The following is a 16,050-nucleotide window of genomic DNA, read 5'->3' as shown; positions in this document are numbered from 1 at the left end:
TTTCCAGGTTCTTGAGCAACACTTCTTAGTAATGCCCATGTTGTACAGATTTTGGAGCCAAATCATCTAGCTTTGAATCAGGCTCTACTACTTATCAGTTCTGTAACCTTACACAAGTTACCAAACTTCTCTGTGCCCTAGTTTCCTCATCTGTAAAATGGAGAAATTGGTATCTATCTCACAGAGTCATTTATGAGTATTAAATGATATTTGTTAAGTGTTTATCACAGGACCTGTAACATAGGAGGTACTCAATAAAAATTCAGTTATTATTTATAATTGACCACAAATTCCATAGGTATTAGATTTCCATTATATATTGTATCTTAGTGGAAAGAATGAGGTTTTTGGAGTCAAATAGCCTTGGATTCAAGTCTCGGCATGCTAGTGACCTCGGGCAAATCATTTTACCTTTTTTTTTTATTTTGAGCCTCATTTACTTTATCCATAAAATGAACCACAGAGTACCTGGCACGCCCAACCCCTTAGCAATCGGAAGCTGCTATTTTCCTAATAACATTCATGGAGAGACTGCCCTGCATTGCAAGGTAATGCAGTTCATGTCATTAGTATTTCAAAAGCAGTCACATCCCTGAAATCAACAGAAAAACAGGTGATTATTTTCTGTTATGAAAGATTCTGTGGAATAGTGCACAGAGATCTTCTGGTTTGCTTTCCTTTGCTTTCCTTTACATGTCCAGTTGTCAAAATTGGACAGTATTGTGCAGCAGTTAAGAGAATAGACTTTAGAGGCTGACCCACCTGGCATGGAATCCTGGCCCTACTACTTTCTATCTGAGTCTCCATGAGCAAGGTACTTTAATCTTTCTGAGCCTCAGCTTCCTCATCTGTAAATATCTACCATTTAGGGTTCCTGCTAGCATTAGAAAAGTATATTTCAAAGCTTTATAAATGATAGGTGTGTCATTATTATGTTGCCATGGCCATTGAGTTTCGGTCAAATCCATCTGTTGTCACCTTAAGTTCTCAGGACAGTTATCAGAGTGTACTACTAGGTGGTAACATGCTTTGGGCTTTCTGCTGTTTTTGAAGAACTGAAGCAGCTTCCAAAGGCTGTCTTATAAACATGCTTGGGAAGTGTCAGCCAGTTTGGGATTACCATTTCCACGGACTCTCTCTGTTTTTGACAGGGCACTTCAGATGGAGTTTCTAAATCCCTGGAGCCTCATCAGGGTCGGTCCCACTCACAGGTAAATGGAAACAATGGCACATTTATTAAAGAAGAGAAGAGTGGTCATCATCTTACAACTCCATCACAATGTGCCTTATCCAGGGACAGCAACTTGTGTAATAATGGTAACCGCTACTTCCCTGTGAAGAATGGGGAGAAGAGCCGCTTAAGAGAGCAAAAGCTAGGAACTGTGGCACAACAGAAGGAGGAATAATGAGAAGATGGCTTCAGCAGATCAGGAAGAGAGGAAAACCTATACTTTTCTGATTGTAGGCCCAAGTTAGAGGAGGACATAAATGCTTAGCCTAGATTTATCCAGCATTTTATTGGGATGTCCTGGTGTATTCACATTTTCCCTTTCCCTGTCTTTTTCTGGACCTCCAGACTTAGTGGTCTGCTTCTAGGGAAGCTCTGGGCAAAGATGAATGGTAAAAGGACTAGCTCCTATTTTCAAATTGAATATGTAGTGCCAGTATTCTCTTTGCCTCCCCTGGGAGTGTAGTAAGGCAGTGTCTGTCAGAAATCTGGTGTCATCATGTAAGGCCCTATAGAAAAGTTCCAGCTTTGGTTTTCTGAGTCTTCATCATGTTACTCATTTATAAAACCCATGGATGGTAGGGGTAGGGACTGCTGCCTGTGGCTTCCTAGCTTGCTTTTTCCTCTAAGAAGTAGTGGGACCTTGGTATATAATCCATACCTTTCTCCCCATTCACCTAACCCAAGATTTTATACCACCGCCTCTAACTCTGGCCTGACAATCAGATAAGTAAATGTTTTCAGGGAAGCGAAATAGTACTGGTTATTTTATTTTATTTTATTTTTTATTTTATACACTTAAAAAGAAAACTACCAATGGCCTTTGTACTGGGGGATTCTACTGAGTCAGAAAAGTACTCGGCAGATTTTTCCTGCCTCTGAACTAATGCATTGTTTGTAAAATAGAAGATGTGGTGCAGTTCACCCACTCCCTGCTGCCCACACCCTGAAAGGGTGGGAATCAGTGTATTGAAACTGAGTATGAAAGGGAACTCAAAAGACTGTGTGTGTGTGTGGGGGGGGGTGTATGGGTGGATGTATATATGAATGTGTGTATCTATATGCATACACATACCCTTTATATAAAGAGACAGATCTATTTATCTATACATATTTTATATATATAAATATATGTGTTTGTGTGCATGTGTGCATGTATACACACATGCATACATACATGGTGATGTCCCAGAGGATTTACTGAGTTTTCCAGAAATGCTTCCACTGCTATGGAAGTGGTTCTTTCCAAAAGACCACACTTTAAAATCCTTACTGAGTCACAGCCCATCGGTTATGAGAAGATGGGCTTCTCTAAAGCAGACAAAAAGTACTTTCCAGAGATTGCCTGTTCAGAACAACAAATAGTTGGGTTGTCACAAGTTTAATCTTGAACAGAGCCCTCACATCCCATATAGTGAACACAAGAGGTTAGAATGGGGTGGGGAAGATTCGGGCATTTCCTTCTGCAGGAACAGCCTAGTCAGAGAGAGAAAGGGAATGAGAGGTGATTGCCTAGGCTTGCAGCCAATTTGGAGGAAATCTCATCTGGAACTCCTGGGTCAAACTGGCCTCAGGCTAGAGTTGATTGCCATGAATCCCTGAAGGAGAGAAGACTAGCATTGGAAAGATGGGGTAGGGAAGTGTGAAGAAATCGACAATTTGATTTTACATGCCTAGATCGTTTTATTTGTTCATTGACATTTTGACTACTAGATCTTTTCATTTGCTTTGCAAGGAAGACTTCAGAGGACTCTGGCCCAGGCCTTTAAGGGTATTCTGGAAAGGCTCCCAGCCCCTGAAGAGGCCAGAATCTGCCCAGGACAAAAAAAAAAAAAAAAAAAAAAAAGCTGTTCTTCCTTGCCAGAGATACTCTTGAGACAAACTTGCATTTCCAGTTTCCCTCCTCAGCAGCTTCAGTATGAGAGATGGGAACATGGCTTACAACAGATTAGCATTGTGTCTTCATTCAGGAACTGAGGCTTCTAGCCTTACACATCTCCTTTTGGGCTTTGTGATATTCTTGCCCAAGAAGTATCATTTCTACAGGAATTCAACTGACTAGACTTCTAGCAGGGTTTCTCTCTCTTTTTGAAAAACCCCATGTACCTTAACCCACAGTAGGTCCTTGGTGATTTTTTTTCCAGACAACCAGAAGGCTATTTGCTCACTGCCCACTTAAAATGAGTTCATCATGAGAGATTGGAAACAGTCTCAGACGCTTAATCCTAGTCTGACCCAGTGTAAAAGAACCCACAACTTGTAGGGGGAGGAGGCCCTAGAATGCCTCGCCCTCTGCCCAGACACTTACATAAACCAAGCAAGATGACAAGTATGCACACCTAGCAAGATAGAACCAAGAACAAAGCATAAACAAAAACCTCCTCTTTGGAATTTGCTCCCTTAATTTGGTCTCCTCTCTTCTTTTGGACCTGCCCAGCCTTTCACAAATATCTTGAAGGTTAGGATTTCTGTGTCCAGCAAGAAAGGGATTTGGTAATGAACTTAGATGGCTGGGAAATTTCTTTCTGGAGCCACAGAGGGAGGAATCTTTGAAGCTCTAAAAATAACCAGAATTACTGAGCTGAGTTAAAAGAATATATAGACATCATTTTCTAATAGGAAGTGCTTAGAGTTATATGGAAAGGTATTTTCTTCAGTTGCTGTTTCTGTGCATCTTGAATCTATTCAACACAATCAAATGACAGTATTGTTAACTCTCACAGCCTTAGGAAATTTTCTTATTTTATAGGCATTCACTGTGAGAAGTAAAATTGCTGCTTTGACAGGGATGATTCCAGTTTGCCAAAAGGCTTGCTTTTCTCCCTTCCACATACCTCTGCTTTCTCCTAGCCTGCCCCAAGGTGAAATAAGTGGCTCACTTCCAACCTTGATTTTTATTTGGATTCAGCATTTTGGGTTTGGAAGACTGTAATAAAGAACCATAAAGGACCACTTCCTATGTTTTAATTTATCTGCCAAAATATACAGTTTAGGAGCTGGAAAGGCTAAGGTTCATTACTGAAAGATGAACTTTTTCTTATCTGAGGGCAAATTGGGGAAGGTGGGTCTGATCTTTGCTGTATCACTTGAAGAGACTGTCATCCTTTCCTTGAAGTTCCATTTCTTACTATAATGTGTGTGGCCTCTCTTGAACAAAATCATATAGGAACCCCCAGAAATGACCCCTGTATCACAAGCAAAAGGGCCACAAGCAAAAGCATCCTGGTTGTATATAGCCACCGATTTCCAAGGACTTGCAGTTCTTCTTGATTTCTCCTGGTATGTCTTAGGGTCAGCCTATAACTCCCACCCTTATCCAGTGGCCAGTCTGGTCAGAACCAGGCCTAACAAACTTTTGCCTACTTGAATCATTTTCATTTTGAGCCAGGAGGACTTTGGGTAGACTTTAAAGCCCAAGAAATGGCACTGGCTCTGGCCAGTGACATTTGATTTCAGTCTCCATCTTGATTTTCTAGCATTACTGATTGGCCAAGTCACATTAACTTTTTTGATCACTGAGAAAAATAGCCAGACAAGGCATTAGGGAGGGTGGTAAAGGCGGGGGTGGGAGGGTGGGGGGAGGAATGCTTACATAGGGTAGGAAGAATGTGGAAGTAACGGTTTGGTTATAGTGATCCAGTCCGTTGGAACCTTAGAAGGCTTGTGTGGGCATGTCACTGCTACCCTTTCAGTCTCTAAGACTCCCCTCCTTTGAAACGACAATACAAGTAGACCACTGTTTAAAGTAGCTAGTATAATTCTACTAAGGTTTAATCATTATACTTGTTCACTTCCTGATGCATATTTCCTAAATATGCTTGGGGTTTGGGGGCAGGGGGTAAGTTTTCACTGTTCCATTGTATGTCACTCCATATTTTTCTCCCTCTCGTGACTTTGGCATCTTTAATTTGACTTTTCATTATCTTCCCCTTGGCTTATTGCAGTAGTCTGCTGGGGCAGGTAGAGCTCAGTGCACTATTCCCTTATTACTGCTAATTACCTTCAATATTGTCAGAGGTTATTTTGATGTTTTAAGAAGATAACTTCATTTTTTTTACAAAATCATCTTTTCCAATTTAAAGGCAAAATAAAATACCCCCTGTGCTAGGGTGCCCATTTCAGCTTTTGACATTGCCCTTGTACTTTTATAGATGCTCTTTTTGTCCGTGTTGGTAGTAACTAATGACTAGTGAATTTTCATGTAAATGAAGCAAATTAAATATTTCAGATTTTATTAATCTCTCATAACCCTGCCAAATCTGATGATTTCATTTTAGTTATTTCCCCAAAGACACTTCCCCTCCTTTTATTTTATCCTATTCTCTTCTGTTTTTAGTATAACATACTAGGTTAAAGAAACTGTAACTGCAAGGAGTCAATGGTTTTTAGTGCTCCCTGATAAATGATGTTATTGACAAAAGTAAATTCTTTCATTGTTTTTTCCTGTGTTAATATCTCTTCTCCTGTGCTCTTGACAGTGTGTTTAGTGGATGGATAATATGTATTTCTCTTTCCCACTCCCAGATTCCAAATTCCCTGCCTTTTTGGCCCACCTCACCACAAAAGCTCCATAGTTTATTAATGTAAGTTTGAATGGATGCTTCTTAGGGAAAACTGCAGGAGTTTCTGGAAGTGTTTCAGAAAGGAATGAAAATGTCTCAGGAGTTGTTCTGTGATGGAATTGGTCTGTTGTTCTGTTAATGCTGATGGAAAGAAACTTACAGTGCTTAATAAAAGTCTATTCTTTTAGTAAAAAAAGTGTGAAATAATTTTGGGTGTGTGAAGTTAAATTTCTTCTCCCATTTTCTGGATCCCTTTCTGCAAGTGGGGGATATGCTTGTCTAATTCAGAAGTGTTGCACAGAGATTTAGGAGCCTATTTGTAGGTGAATATTAGGACAAGAGAAACAGTGCAACAATCATCAAAAGGAAGGGCATATTTAGCTTCCTGCTGAACTTTTGTATTTGGCTGTTCTAAAGGCACTTTTGACTTGACATTTCCCAGACTGAACACATCCTCTCTTCTGAAACCTCCTTCTCTCTATAAGTAGACACTACCTTCTACTCAAATGTCGAAATCACAAACCAACCTGGGAGTTATCCTAGACTCATGCTTTTCCCTCATTTCTGAAATCCACCTCATGACAAGATCTGTTGATCATACTCTACCATCTTCCTGTTTTTCACATCTGTCTCTTTTTTGTCCCAGATGCTGTGGTTTAAGTTCAGGCCTCTTCATGTCTCACTTGAATTATTGGAGTTGCTCCCCTGTCTTACTCCTAACCAGGAAACTTTGAGCAGCATTTTTGTGTTTAAGTGTATGTACCTTTTCCCAGTGAAAGGGCCCCTATATTTTTCTCGGGTTCTTTTTTTTTAAGATTTTATTTTATTTATTCATCAGAGAGAGAGAGGCAGAGACACAGGCAAAGGGAGAAGCAGGCTCCATGCAGGGAGCCCGATGTGGGACTCAATCCCAGGTCTCCAGGATCCCACACTGGGGTGAAGGCAGCGCTAAACTGCTAAGCCACCCAGGCTGCCCTTTCTCGGGTTCTTAACAAAAGCTATGACTCAAGAGACATTAAGAACTACTGCTTTAATCTACCATGTATATCAGCTTCCAGAATAATCTGTCCTTCTAACATGTTATACCCCCACCTCCATGGTCCCTTCATGATCTGGCCCCTGACCACTTCTCTAGCCTCATTTCCTACAACCCTAACCCATTTCAGCAACACCAAAGTGCATCCCATATAGCTGTTAATATCCATTTCTTCTCATTTGCTTATACCATTGCCTAGAATGCCTCTCTCCCCTTGTCTCTGGTACATTCTCAACTTTACCCACCAAGATTCAGCTCATATCTTTCTGATTCTTTTCCTGATCCCTGACCAGGGACCCCTGTACAGACTCATCACACCCAGTCCCCATAGCATTTTGCTGCATCTCTGCCCCTCAATTAAACTTCATCATCGCTGTCTTCTTAGCACATACCACCCAGCGTGCACTTAGTAAATCAAGGACAGCTAAAATACCTTTGAAAATATTCCCTGGTATAAAGCAGATTGTAGACTTCTGAGGCAGGATATGCCGGTGGCAAAAAAACAAAAAGATTGAGTATAAAGGTTCAGCACTGAATGATATTAATTTAAATGTGTTATGGAGCTATGAAAAAAAAACCTGAGCTCTGAGTCACCTTTGACCCATAGAGGCATGCTTGGAGCAGAGTCTGAAGCCAGGACTCTAGGGCATTCTTCTTACCTCACTGCTTCTGCTGAGTGACATTAGCTTTGCTTGGCCTCCCTAACTGCTCTGTGCCTTGTGTATACAGATTAAAGGAAACAGCTAAGTCTAAAGGTGAGCATTAGAGGCCTACTGAAGCTTATAAACACCTTACCCTTAAATAAAAACTCCTATTTGTAACATAGTTTGTTTAATATTAGGTTCATTGTGGCTATAGATGCCTTTTCCTAGCCTTTGAGTATTGGAACTCGGAAATTAATAGTAGGAAATCTTTAGCATTTGGCTTTTAAAAGTTACCATTTATTGAGCACCTACTGGGTACCAGGTGTAGTACCAGACTCTTGCACCTTATTTCTAATCCTCAAACCACTCTGCAAAGTAAGTACTATCCCCACTTTATATATGAGTAAATAAAATGCATTCAGTGGTACCCAAGTTTGTAAATGCTAATGAGCAATAAAACCAGAGTTCTAAATCTAAGTTTGTTTTGACTAAGCAGATAACTTTGTTTCTGCATGCCCAGCATTCCTTCTTCTTTCTAGCAGTTAAACCCAATTCTTCCTTTTGGGGTAGTGTTCCTCCCTGTCTTGCAGTAGAGGTGGGTTGGTCAGTCATGTGGCTTCACCTTCCCCAGTGGGATGGGTATATGATCTGAGCAGGGCCAATTGTGCTTTTTCATGGATTTGAGGGGAAAAGTGACAAAGAAAACATATCTTCCAAACTCACAAGCATTAGGAATAATGTGAGCCTAGAACATATTTATATCTTCTACAACTAGTCTTTATGTGTGAGAAATATGAAAATTCTGTGATCATCTATTAGGAATAGATTACAGAAAGTGATCTAATGAGGTCTTACCGTGTGCCAGAGAGAGGTCCGGGCACTTTACACATTTGTATACATTCTCATTTCATTATTCAGTCCTTATACATGAAAAATCTCCAACTGTTAAAAAGGGAAGTGTATCAGTCAGGGTAAGCTAGTTTTTGCTGCAATAGCCCCCAAATCTCAATAACATAACAGAGGTTTACTTCTTGCTCATATATGTCCAGCATGCATTGGCAGGGGAGCTCTTCATCTACAGTCACTTGGGAACTCAGACTAACAAACCCCATTACTGAATCAGGAGAAGGCATGTGGCCAGAATGCATACTGACTCTTAAAGCTTAAAATGGCATACATCACTTCTCTCTTTTCATCGCACAAAGCAAGTCACATATTTGCACCTAACTTCATAGAAGTGGAAAAGTACAGTTCTACTACATGCCTGGAACAAGGGAGAGGTAAGTTTGGTGAGTTGAATCACAAGGAGAAATGACCCATTTCTGCATAGAACTGATTTATCACATTTTGTCTGGTTGCCATTATCTAACCACTTGAGTCATTATACCTAAAATTTGGAATGAACTAGTGAAGCATTCATTCCCATTCTAGTGTCATAGGGATTCCCCGCATGTGGCTGAAGTGAATATAATCTGGTGGTAACACAAGCATTTGAGCTTAGCTCCCCTAGCCCACATTGTGGCGATGGTTCTAAGGATTAAGTGACATAGTGGATGTAAAGTGCCTGGCAGATAATACAGCCTTGATAAATGTGAGCTCTTATGGGTATGCAGGGCCATGATAAGGGATGAGAGACTTGACGCTCCCAGTCCTGACTTCCTCATAACACATTCCTTCCTAACCTATAATTGAGTGCCAGTCCTTCCATTTGAATTTGGCTGCTTCCAAAAGTGAACAGTGTGCCCCCAGTCACCAAGTCCAGGGTGTTCATAGAGACCTTATCTCACTGAGGACTTCCATAGTAATTGACACTGAAACAGAACCTATCTCCTGAAACTGTCTGGCTTCCCTGATATTTCTCTCCTATTTCTCGTTCCTTTTTGACCACTTTAAAAAAATTATGTAATATTTGATAAACACAAAAGGCTGTATGTAACATACATTATGAGATTAGATAATAAAATGAACACGCATGAGTCCACTAACCAACCTAAGAAGTATTCCATCTCCCTATCTTCCCCAGAGGTAACTGGTATCGTGAGTTTTGTTTTTCATTCCTTTGTTTTCTTTTTCAATATTTTTTATCACATAATGGTCTCTGAACAATATATTAGTTAGGTTTTACCTGCTTTTTAATTTTATAAAAATGTAATTTTTATGTAGTCTACAACTTCCTTTGCTAACTCAGTTTGATTTCTCTGACCCAAACATGCTGCTACAGTTCTAGTTAATTTGCTTTCAGGTCTACAGAATAGCCATTGTATGAATATACCACAATTTACCCATTCTCTGTCCAGTGAAAATATGAGTTTCTGTTAATGTTACTATGAATACTTTTGCACATGGCTCCTCCTGGGACCTAAGGCACACAAATGTTCACCTTTATAAGATAGTGAAAAAAAAATTTGCGTGTGAAAATTATTTTAAAAAGTAGCATTAAGTGGGAATAATAATACCTGCCTTGCCTCCCTTACTGATAGTTGTGTGAATAAAACAACCTAATGGGGGGTCGGGGCAGGATGATGGAAGAGTAGGGTCCCCAGGTCACCTGTCCCCACCAACTTACCTAGATAACTTTCAAATCATCCTGAAAACCTACGAATTTGGCCTGAGATTTAAAGAGAGAACAGCTGGAACGCTACAGAGAGAAGAGTTCACGATTCTAACAAGGTAGGAAGATGAAAAATAAATAAAAAAGAATCCAGTGGGGGAGGCCTCACCCCCCACCCCCCACCCCCCTGAGGAGCCGGGCTAAGGTGGGCAGCAGGAGCCTCCAGGACAGGAAACCCCAGTCCCGGAGAAGCAGGAACTTTAAAAATCTTCCCGGACAGAAAGGTGCTCACAGGGAACTCGGGCAGGATCCCAGGAGGGGCAGTGGAGCCTCCAGCTTTCCGGGGTCACTGAGGAGGTGCACCCCGGGGAGAGCTTGCCACACACCGCTGGCCAAGCTTGATAAAAAGGCTGGAGAGTGTGCCTGGCAGGGCCTCGGGAGCAGCTCAGGTGGCAGCTCCGCATGAAGGGGGGTGCGCGGCCCCGAGAACGCAATTCCAGTGGCGCAGGCCCCGGATTCCAGGCGCTGGGGGACACCGCCCAGAATCCTGGGCTTCCCCAGATACAGGAGGATTCTGGGAGGACACAGGACAGTGAGGACGCTCCTGACGCCCGGCGCCCGAGCTGTGCAGATCAGCACCCACCGCCCCCGCTGCCCCCAGAGCATCCAGACCCCTGCGAACTGAGAGACTATGGTAGTTACTGCTGGAGCTGACTCCAGGTCTGGAGAGCTGGGCGCTGCCACTGTTGTTACTCCTGGTGTCACCCTGTGCCTGGGAGGGTCGGGGCCGCCAGGGAACAGGGGCCTCACAGGATAAACAGCTCCCATTAAGCCGTGCACCTGGCAGGGGGCGGGGCAGCTCCCCCAGGTGCACACACCTGACAATCAGCACGGCAGGTCCCTTCCCCAGAAGACCAGCTGGAAGGACAGGGGAAGAGCAAGTTCTTGACCAAGCAGCGCTGGAAAGCTCCAGGAGGAGTCAAGGGATTTACAGTATATAGAACCGGAGGATACCACTCCTTGTTTTTTGTTTTTGTTTTTTGTCTTGTGGGGATTTTTGTTTGATTTTTTCCCTTTTTTACTCTTTTTATTTCTTCCTTTTTCCAGTACATCCTGTTTTTAGCCACTCTGTACTGAGCAAAATGCCTAGAAAGAAGAACTCACCACAAAAGAATCAGAAGCAGTACTCTCTCCCACAGAGTTACAAAATTTGGATTACACTTCGATGTCAGAAAGCCAATTCAGAAGCACAATTATAAAGCTACTGGTGGCTCCGGAAAAAAGCATAAAGGATGCAAGAGACTTCATGACTTCAGAATTTAGACCTAATCAGACCGAAATTAAAAATCAATTAAATGAGATACAATCCAAACTGGATCTCCTAATGACGAGGGTTAGTGAGGCAGAAGAACGAGTGAGTGACATACAAGACAAGTTGATGGCAAGGAAGGAAGCTGAGGAAAAAAGTGAAAAACAATTAAAAGATCATGAGGAAAGGTTAAGGGAAATAAATGACAGCCTCAGAAGGAAAAATCTACGTTTAATTGGGGTTCCAGAGGGCGCCGAGAGGGACAGAGGACCAGAAGGCATATTTGAACAAATCATAGCTGAGAATTTCCCTAATTTCGGGAGGGAAACAGGTATTCAGATCCAGGAGATCGAGAGCTCCCCCCCTAAAATCAATAAAAACTGTAAAACACCCCAACATTTAATAGTGAAACTTGTAAATTCCAAAGATAAAGAAAAGATCCTTAAAGCAGCAAGAGACAAGAGATCCCTAACTTACATGGGGAGAAGTATTAGGTTAACAGCAGACCTCTCCACAGAGACCTGGCAGGCCAGGAAGGCCTGGCAGGATATATTCAGGGTCCTAAAGAAGAACATGCAGCCAAGAATACTCTATCCAGCAAGGCTCTCATTCAGAATAGAAGGAGAGATAAAGAACTTCCAAGATAGGCAGAAACTGAAAGAATATGTGACCTCCAAACCAGCTCTGCAAGAAATATTAAGGGGGACTCTGTAAAAGAAAGTGGAAGCCCAAAGAAATAACCAACAAAAACAGGGACTGAATAGGTATCACGATGACACTAAATTCATATCTTTCAATAGTAACTCTGAACGTGAATAGGCTTAATGATCCCATCAAAAGGCGCAGAGTTTCAGACTGGACCTATTTGCTGTCGACAAGAGACCCATTTTAGACATAAGGACACCTACAGCCTGAAAATGAAAGGTTGGAGAAACATTAACCATTCAAATGGTCCTCAAAAGAAAGCAGGGGTGGCAATCCTCATATCACATAAATTAAAGTTTATCCCAAAGACTGTAGTAAGAGATGAAGAGGGACACTATATCATACTTAAAGGATCTATCCAACACGAGGACCTAACAATCATGAATCTTTATGCCCCTAATGTGGGAGCTGCGAAGTATATCAATCAATTAATAAGCAAAGTAAAGGGATCCCTGGGTGGCGCAGCGGTTTAGCGCCTGCCTTTGGCCCAGGGCGCGATCCTGGAGACCCCGGATCGAATTCCACGTCGGGCTCCCAGTGCATGGAGCCTGCTTCTCCCTCTGCCTGTGTCTCTGCCTCTCTCTCTCTCTCTCTGTGTGACTATCATAAATTTAAAAAAAATTTTAAAAAAATAAGCAAAGTAAAGACATACTTAGCTAAAAACACACTAATACTGGGAGACTTCAACACGGCACTTTTTGCAAATGACATACCTTCTAAAAACAACATCTCCAAAAAACAAGAGCTTTCAATGATACACTGTGACCAGATGGATTTCACAGATATTTACAGAAATTTACATCCAAACGCAACTGAATACACATTCTTCTCAAGTGCACATGGAACTTTCTCCAGAAGAGACCACATACTGGGTCACATATCAGGTCTCAACCGATACCAAAAGATTGGGATTGTCCCCTGCATATTTTCAGCCCATAACGCTTTGAAACTTGAACTCAATCACAAGAAGAAATTTGGAAGAAATTCAAACACGTGGAGGTTAAAGAGCATCCTGTTAAAAGATCAAAGGGTCAACCAGGAAATTAGAGAGGAATTAGAAAGATTCATGGAAACTAATGAGAATGAAGATACAACCATTCAAAATCTCTGGGATACAGCAAAAGCAGTCCTAAGGGGGAAATATATCGCAAAACAAGCATCCCTCAAAAAACTGGAAAAAACTCAAATAGAAAGCTAACCTTGCACCTAAAGGAACTGGAGAAAGTTAAGCAAATAAGACCTACACCCAGCAGAAGAAGAGAGTTAATAAAGAATCAAGCAGAACTCAATGAAATCGAGACCAGAAGAACTGTGGAACAGATCAGCAAAACCAGGAGTTGGTTCTTTGAAAGAATTAATAAGATAGATAAACCATTAGCCAGCCTTATTAAAAACAAAAGAGAAAAGACTCAAATTAATAAAATCATGAATGAGAAAGGAGAGATCGCCACCAATACCAAGGAAATACAAACTATTTTAAAAGCATATTATGAGCAGCTGTGCACCAATACATTAGGCATTCTAGAAGAAATGAACACATTTCTGGAAAACCACAAACTACCAAAACTGGACCAGGAAGAAATATAAAACATGAACAGGACAATAACCAGGGAGGAAACTGATGCAGTCATCAAAAATCTCTCAAGACACAAAAGTCCAGGGCCAGATGGGTTTGCAGGGGAATTCTATCAAATGTTTAAAGAAGAAACAATACTGATTCTACTAAAGGTGTTCTGAAAGATAGAAAGGGATGGAATACTTCCAAACTCGTTCTATGAGACCAGCATCACCTTACTTCCAAAACCAGACAAAGACCCCACCAAAAAGGAGAATTATAGACCAATATCCCTGATGAACACAGATGCAAACATTCTCAAGAAGATACTAGCCAATAGGATCCAACAATACATTAAGAAGATTATTCACCATGACCACAAGTGGGATTTATCCCCGGGATGCAAGGCTTGCTCAACACTCGCAAAGCAATCAACGTGATAGATCATATCCACAAGAGAAAAAACAAGAACCATAGGATCTTCTCAATAGATGCAGAGAAAGCATTTGACAGCATCCAGGCCTGATCAAAACTCTGAAGAGTGTAGGGATAGAGGGAACATTCCTCAGCATCTTAAAAGCCATCAATGAAAAGCCCACAGCCAATATCATTCTCAATGGGGAAACACTGGGTGCCATTCTCCTAAGATCAGGAACACGACACGGATGTCTACTTTCACCACTTCTATTCAACATAGGACTAGAAGTCCTAGTCTCAGCAATCAGGCAACAAAAAGAAACAAAAGGCATTCAAGTTGGCAAAGAAGAAGTCAAACTCTCCCTCTTTGCAGATGACATGATACTGTACATAAAAAACCCAAAAGACTCCACTCCAAGATTGCTAGAACTCATACAGCAATTCGGCAGTGTGGCAGGATACAAAATCAATGTCCAGAAATCAGTGGCATTTCTATACACTAACAATGAGACTGAAGAGAGAGAAATTAAGGAGTCATTCCCATTTACAATTGCACCAAATAGCATAAAATACCTAGGAATAAACCTAACCACAGAGGTAAAGGATCTATTCCCTAAAAACTACAGAACACTTCTGAAAGAAATGGAGGAAGACCCAAAGAGATGGAAAAATATTCCACGCTCATTGATTGGAAGAATTAATATTGTGAAAATGTCAATGCTACCCAGGGCAATTTACACATTTAATGCAATCCCTATCAGAATACCATGGACTTTCTTCAGAGAGTGGAACAAATCATCTTAAGATTTGTGTGGAATCAGAAAAGACCCTGAATAGCCAGGGGAATATTGAAAAAGAAAACGAGAGCCGGGGGCATCACAATGACAGATTTCAGGTTGTACCACAAAGCTGTGGTCATCAAGACAGTGTGGTACTGGCACAAAAGTAGACACATAGATCAATGGAACAGAATAGAGAATATAGAAATGGGACCTCAACTCTATGGTCAACTAATATTCAACAAAGCAGGAAAGACTATCCACTGGAAGAAGGACAGTCTCTTCAATAAATGGTGCTGGGAAAATTGGACAGCCACATGCAGAAGAATGAAACTAGACCATTCTCTTACACCATTCACAAAGATAAACTCAAAATGGATGAAAGATCCTTTTTTAAAAAAGATTTTATTTATTTATTCATGTGAGACACAGAGAGAGGCAGAGCCACAGGCAGAGGGAGAAGCAGGCTCCACGCAGGGAGCCCAATGCGTGACTTGATCCTGGGACCCCAGGATCACGCCCTGGGCCGAAGACAGACACTAAACCGCTGGGCCACCCAGGGATCCCCAGATGAAAGATCTAAATGTGAAACAAGAATCCGTCAAAATCCTAGAAGAGAACACAGGCAACACCCTATTTGAACTTGGCCACAGGAACTTCTTGCCCGATACACCTATGAAGGCAAGGGTAACAAAAGTAAAAATGAATTATTGGGTCTTCAAGATAAAAAGCTTCTGCACAGCCAAAGAAACAGTCAACAAACTAAAAGACAACCTACAGAATGGGAGAAGATATTTGCAAATGACATATCAGATAAAGGGCTAGTATCCAAGACCTATAAAGAACTTATTAAACTCTACAGCAAAGATATAAACAATCCAATCATGAAATGGGCAAAAGACCTGAACAGAAATCTCACAGAGGAAGACACAGACATGGCCAACAAACACATGAGAAAATGCTCCGCATCATTTGCCATCAGGGAAATACAAATCAAAACCACAATGAGATACCACCTCACACCAGTGAGAATGGGGAAAAGTAACAAGACGGGAAACAACAAATGTTGGAGAGGATGTGGAGAAAGGGGAACCCTCTTGCACTGCTGGTGGGAATGTGAACTGGTGCAGCCACTCTGGAAAACTGTGTGGAGGTTCCTCAAAGAGTTAAAAATAGACCTGCCCTACGACCCAGCAATTGTACTGCTGGGGATTTACCCCAAACATACAGAGGCAGTGAAACGTCAGGACACCTGCACCCCAAT

The 16,050-nt window shown here is 41.5% G+C and overlaps 1 protein-coding gene across 3 annotated transcripts in view; it reads left to right on the top strand.

The window, feature by feature from the left end:
* FAM120C (family with sequence similarity 120C) overlaps positions 1-2,767 on the top strand; it is a 162,796-nt gene extending 160,029 nt beyond the window's left edge. For all 3 annotated transcript variants that reach the window (XM_035712179.2, XM_025468538.3, XM_025468537.3), the window contains one exon: positions 1,152-2,767. In XM_035712179.2, coding sequence (XP_035568072.1) covers positions 1,152-1,406 — 255 coding nt within the window. In that variant the 3' untranslated portion in view covers positions 1,407-2,767. The remainder of the gene's footprint in view (positions 1-1,151) is intronic.
* Positions 2,768-16,050: the final 13,283 nt, after the last annotated feature.

This window comes from Canis lupus, chromosome X, assembly GCF_003254725.2.
Source record: "Canis lupus dingo isolate Sandy chromosome X, ASM325472v2, whole genome shotgun sequence".
NCBI classification, from domain to species: domain Eukaryota; kingdom Metazoa; phylum Chordata; class Mammalia; order Carnivora; family Canidae; genus Canis; species Canis lupus.
The sequence above is the reverse complement of the archived record's forward strand: the minus strand, read 5'-3'. Positions and strand labels throughout refer to the sequence as shown.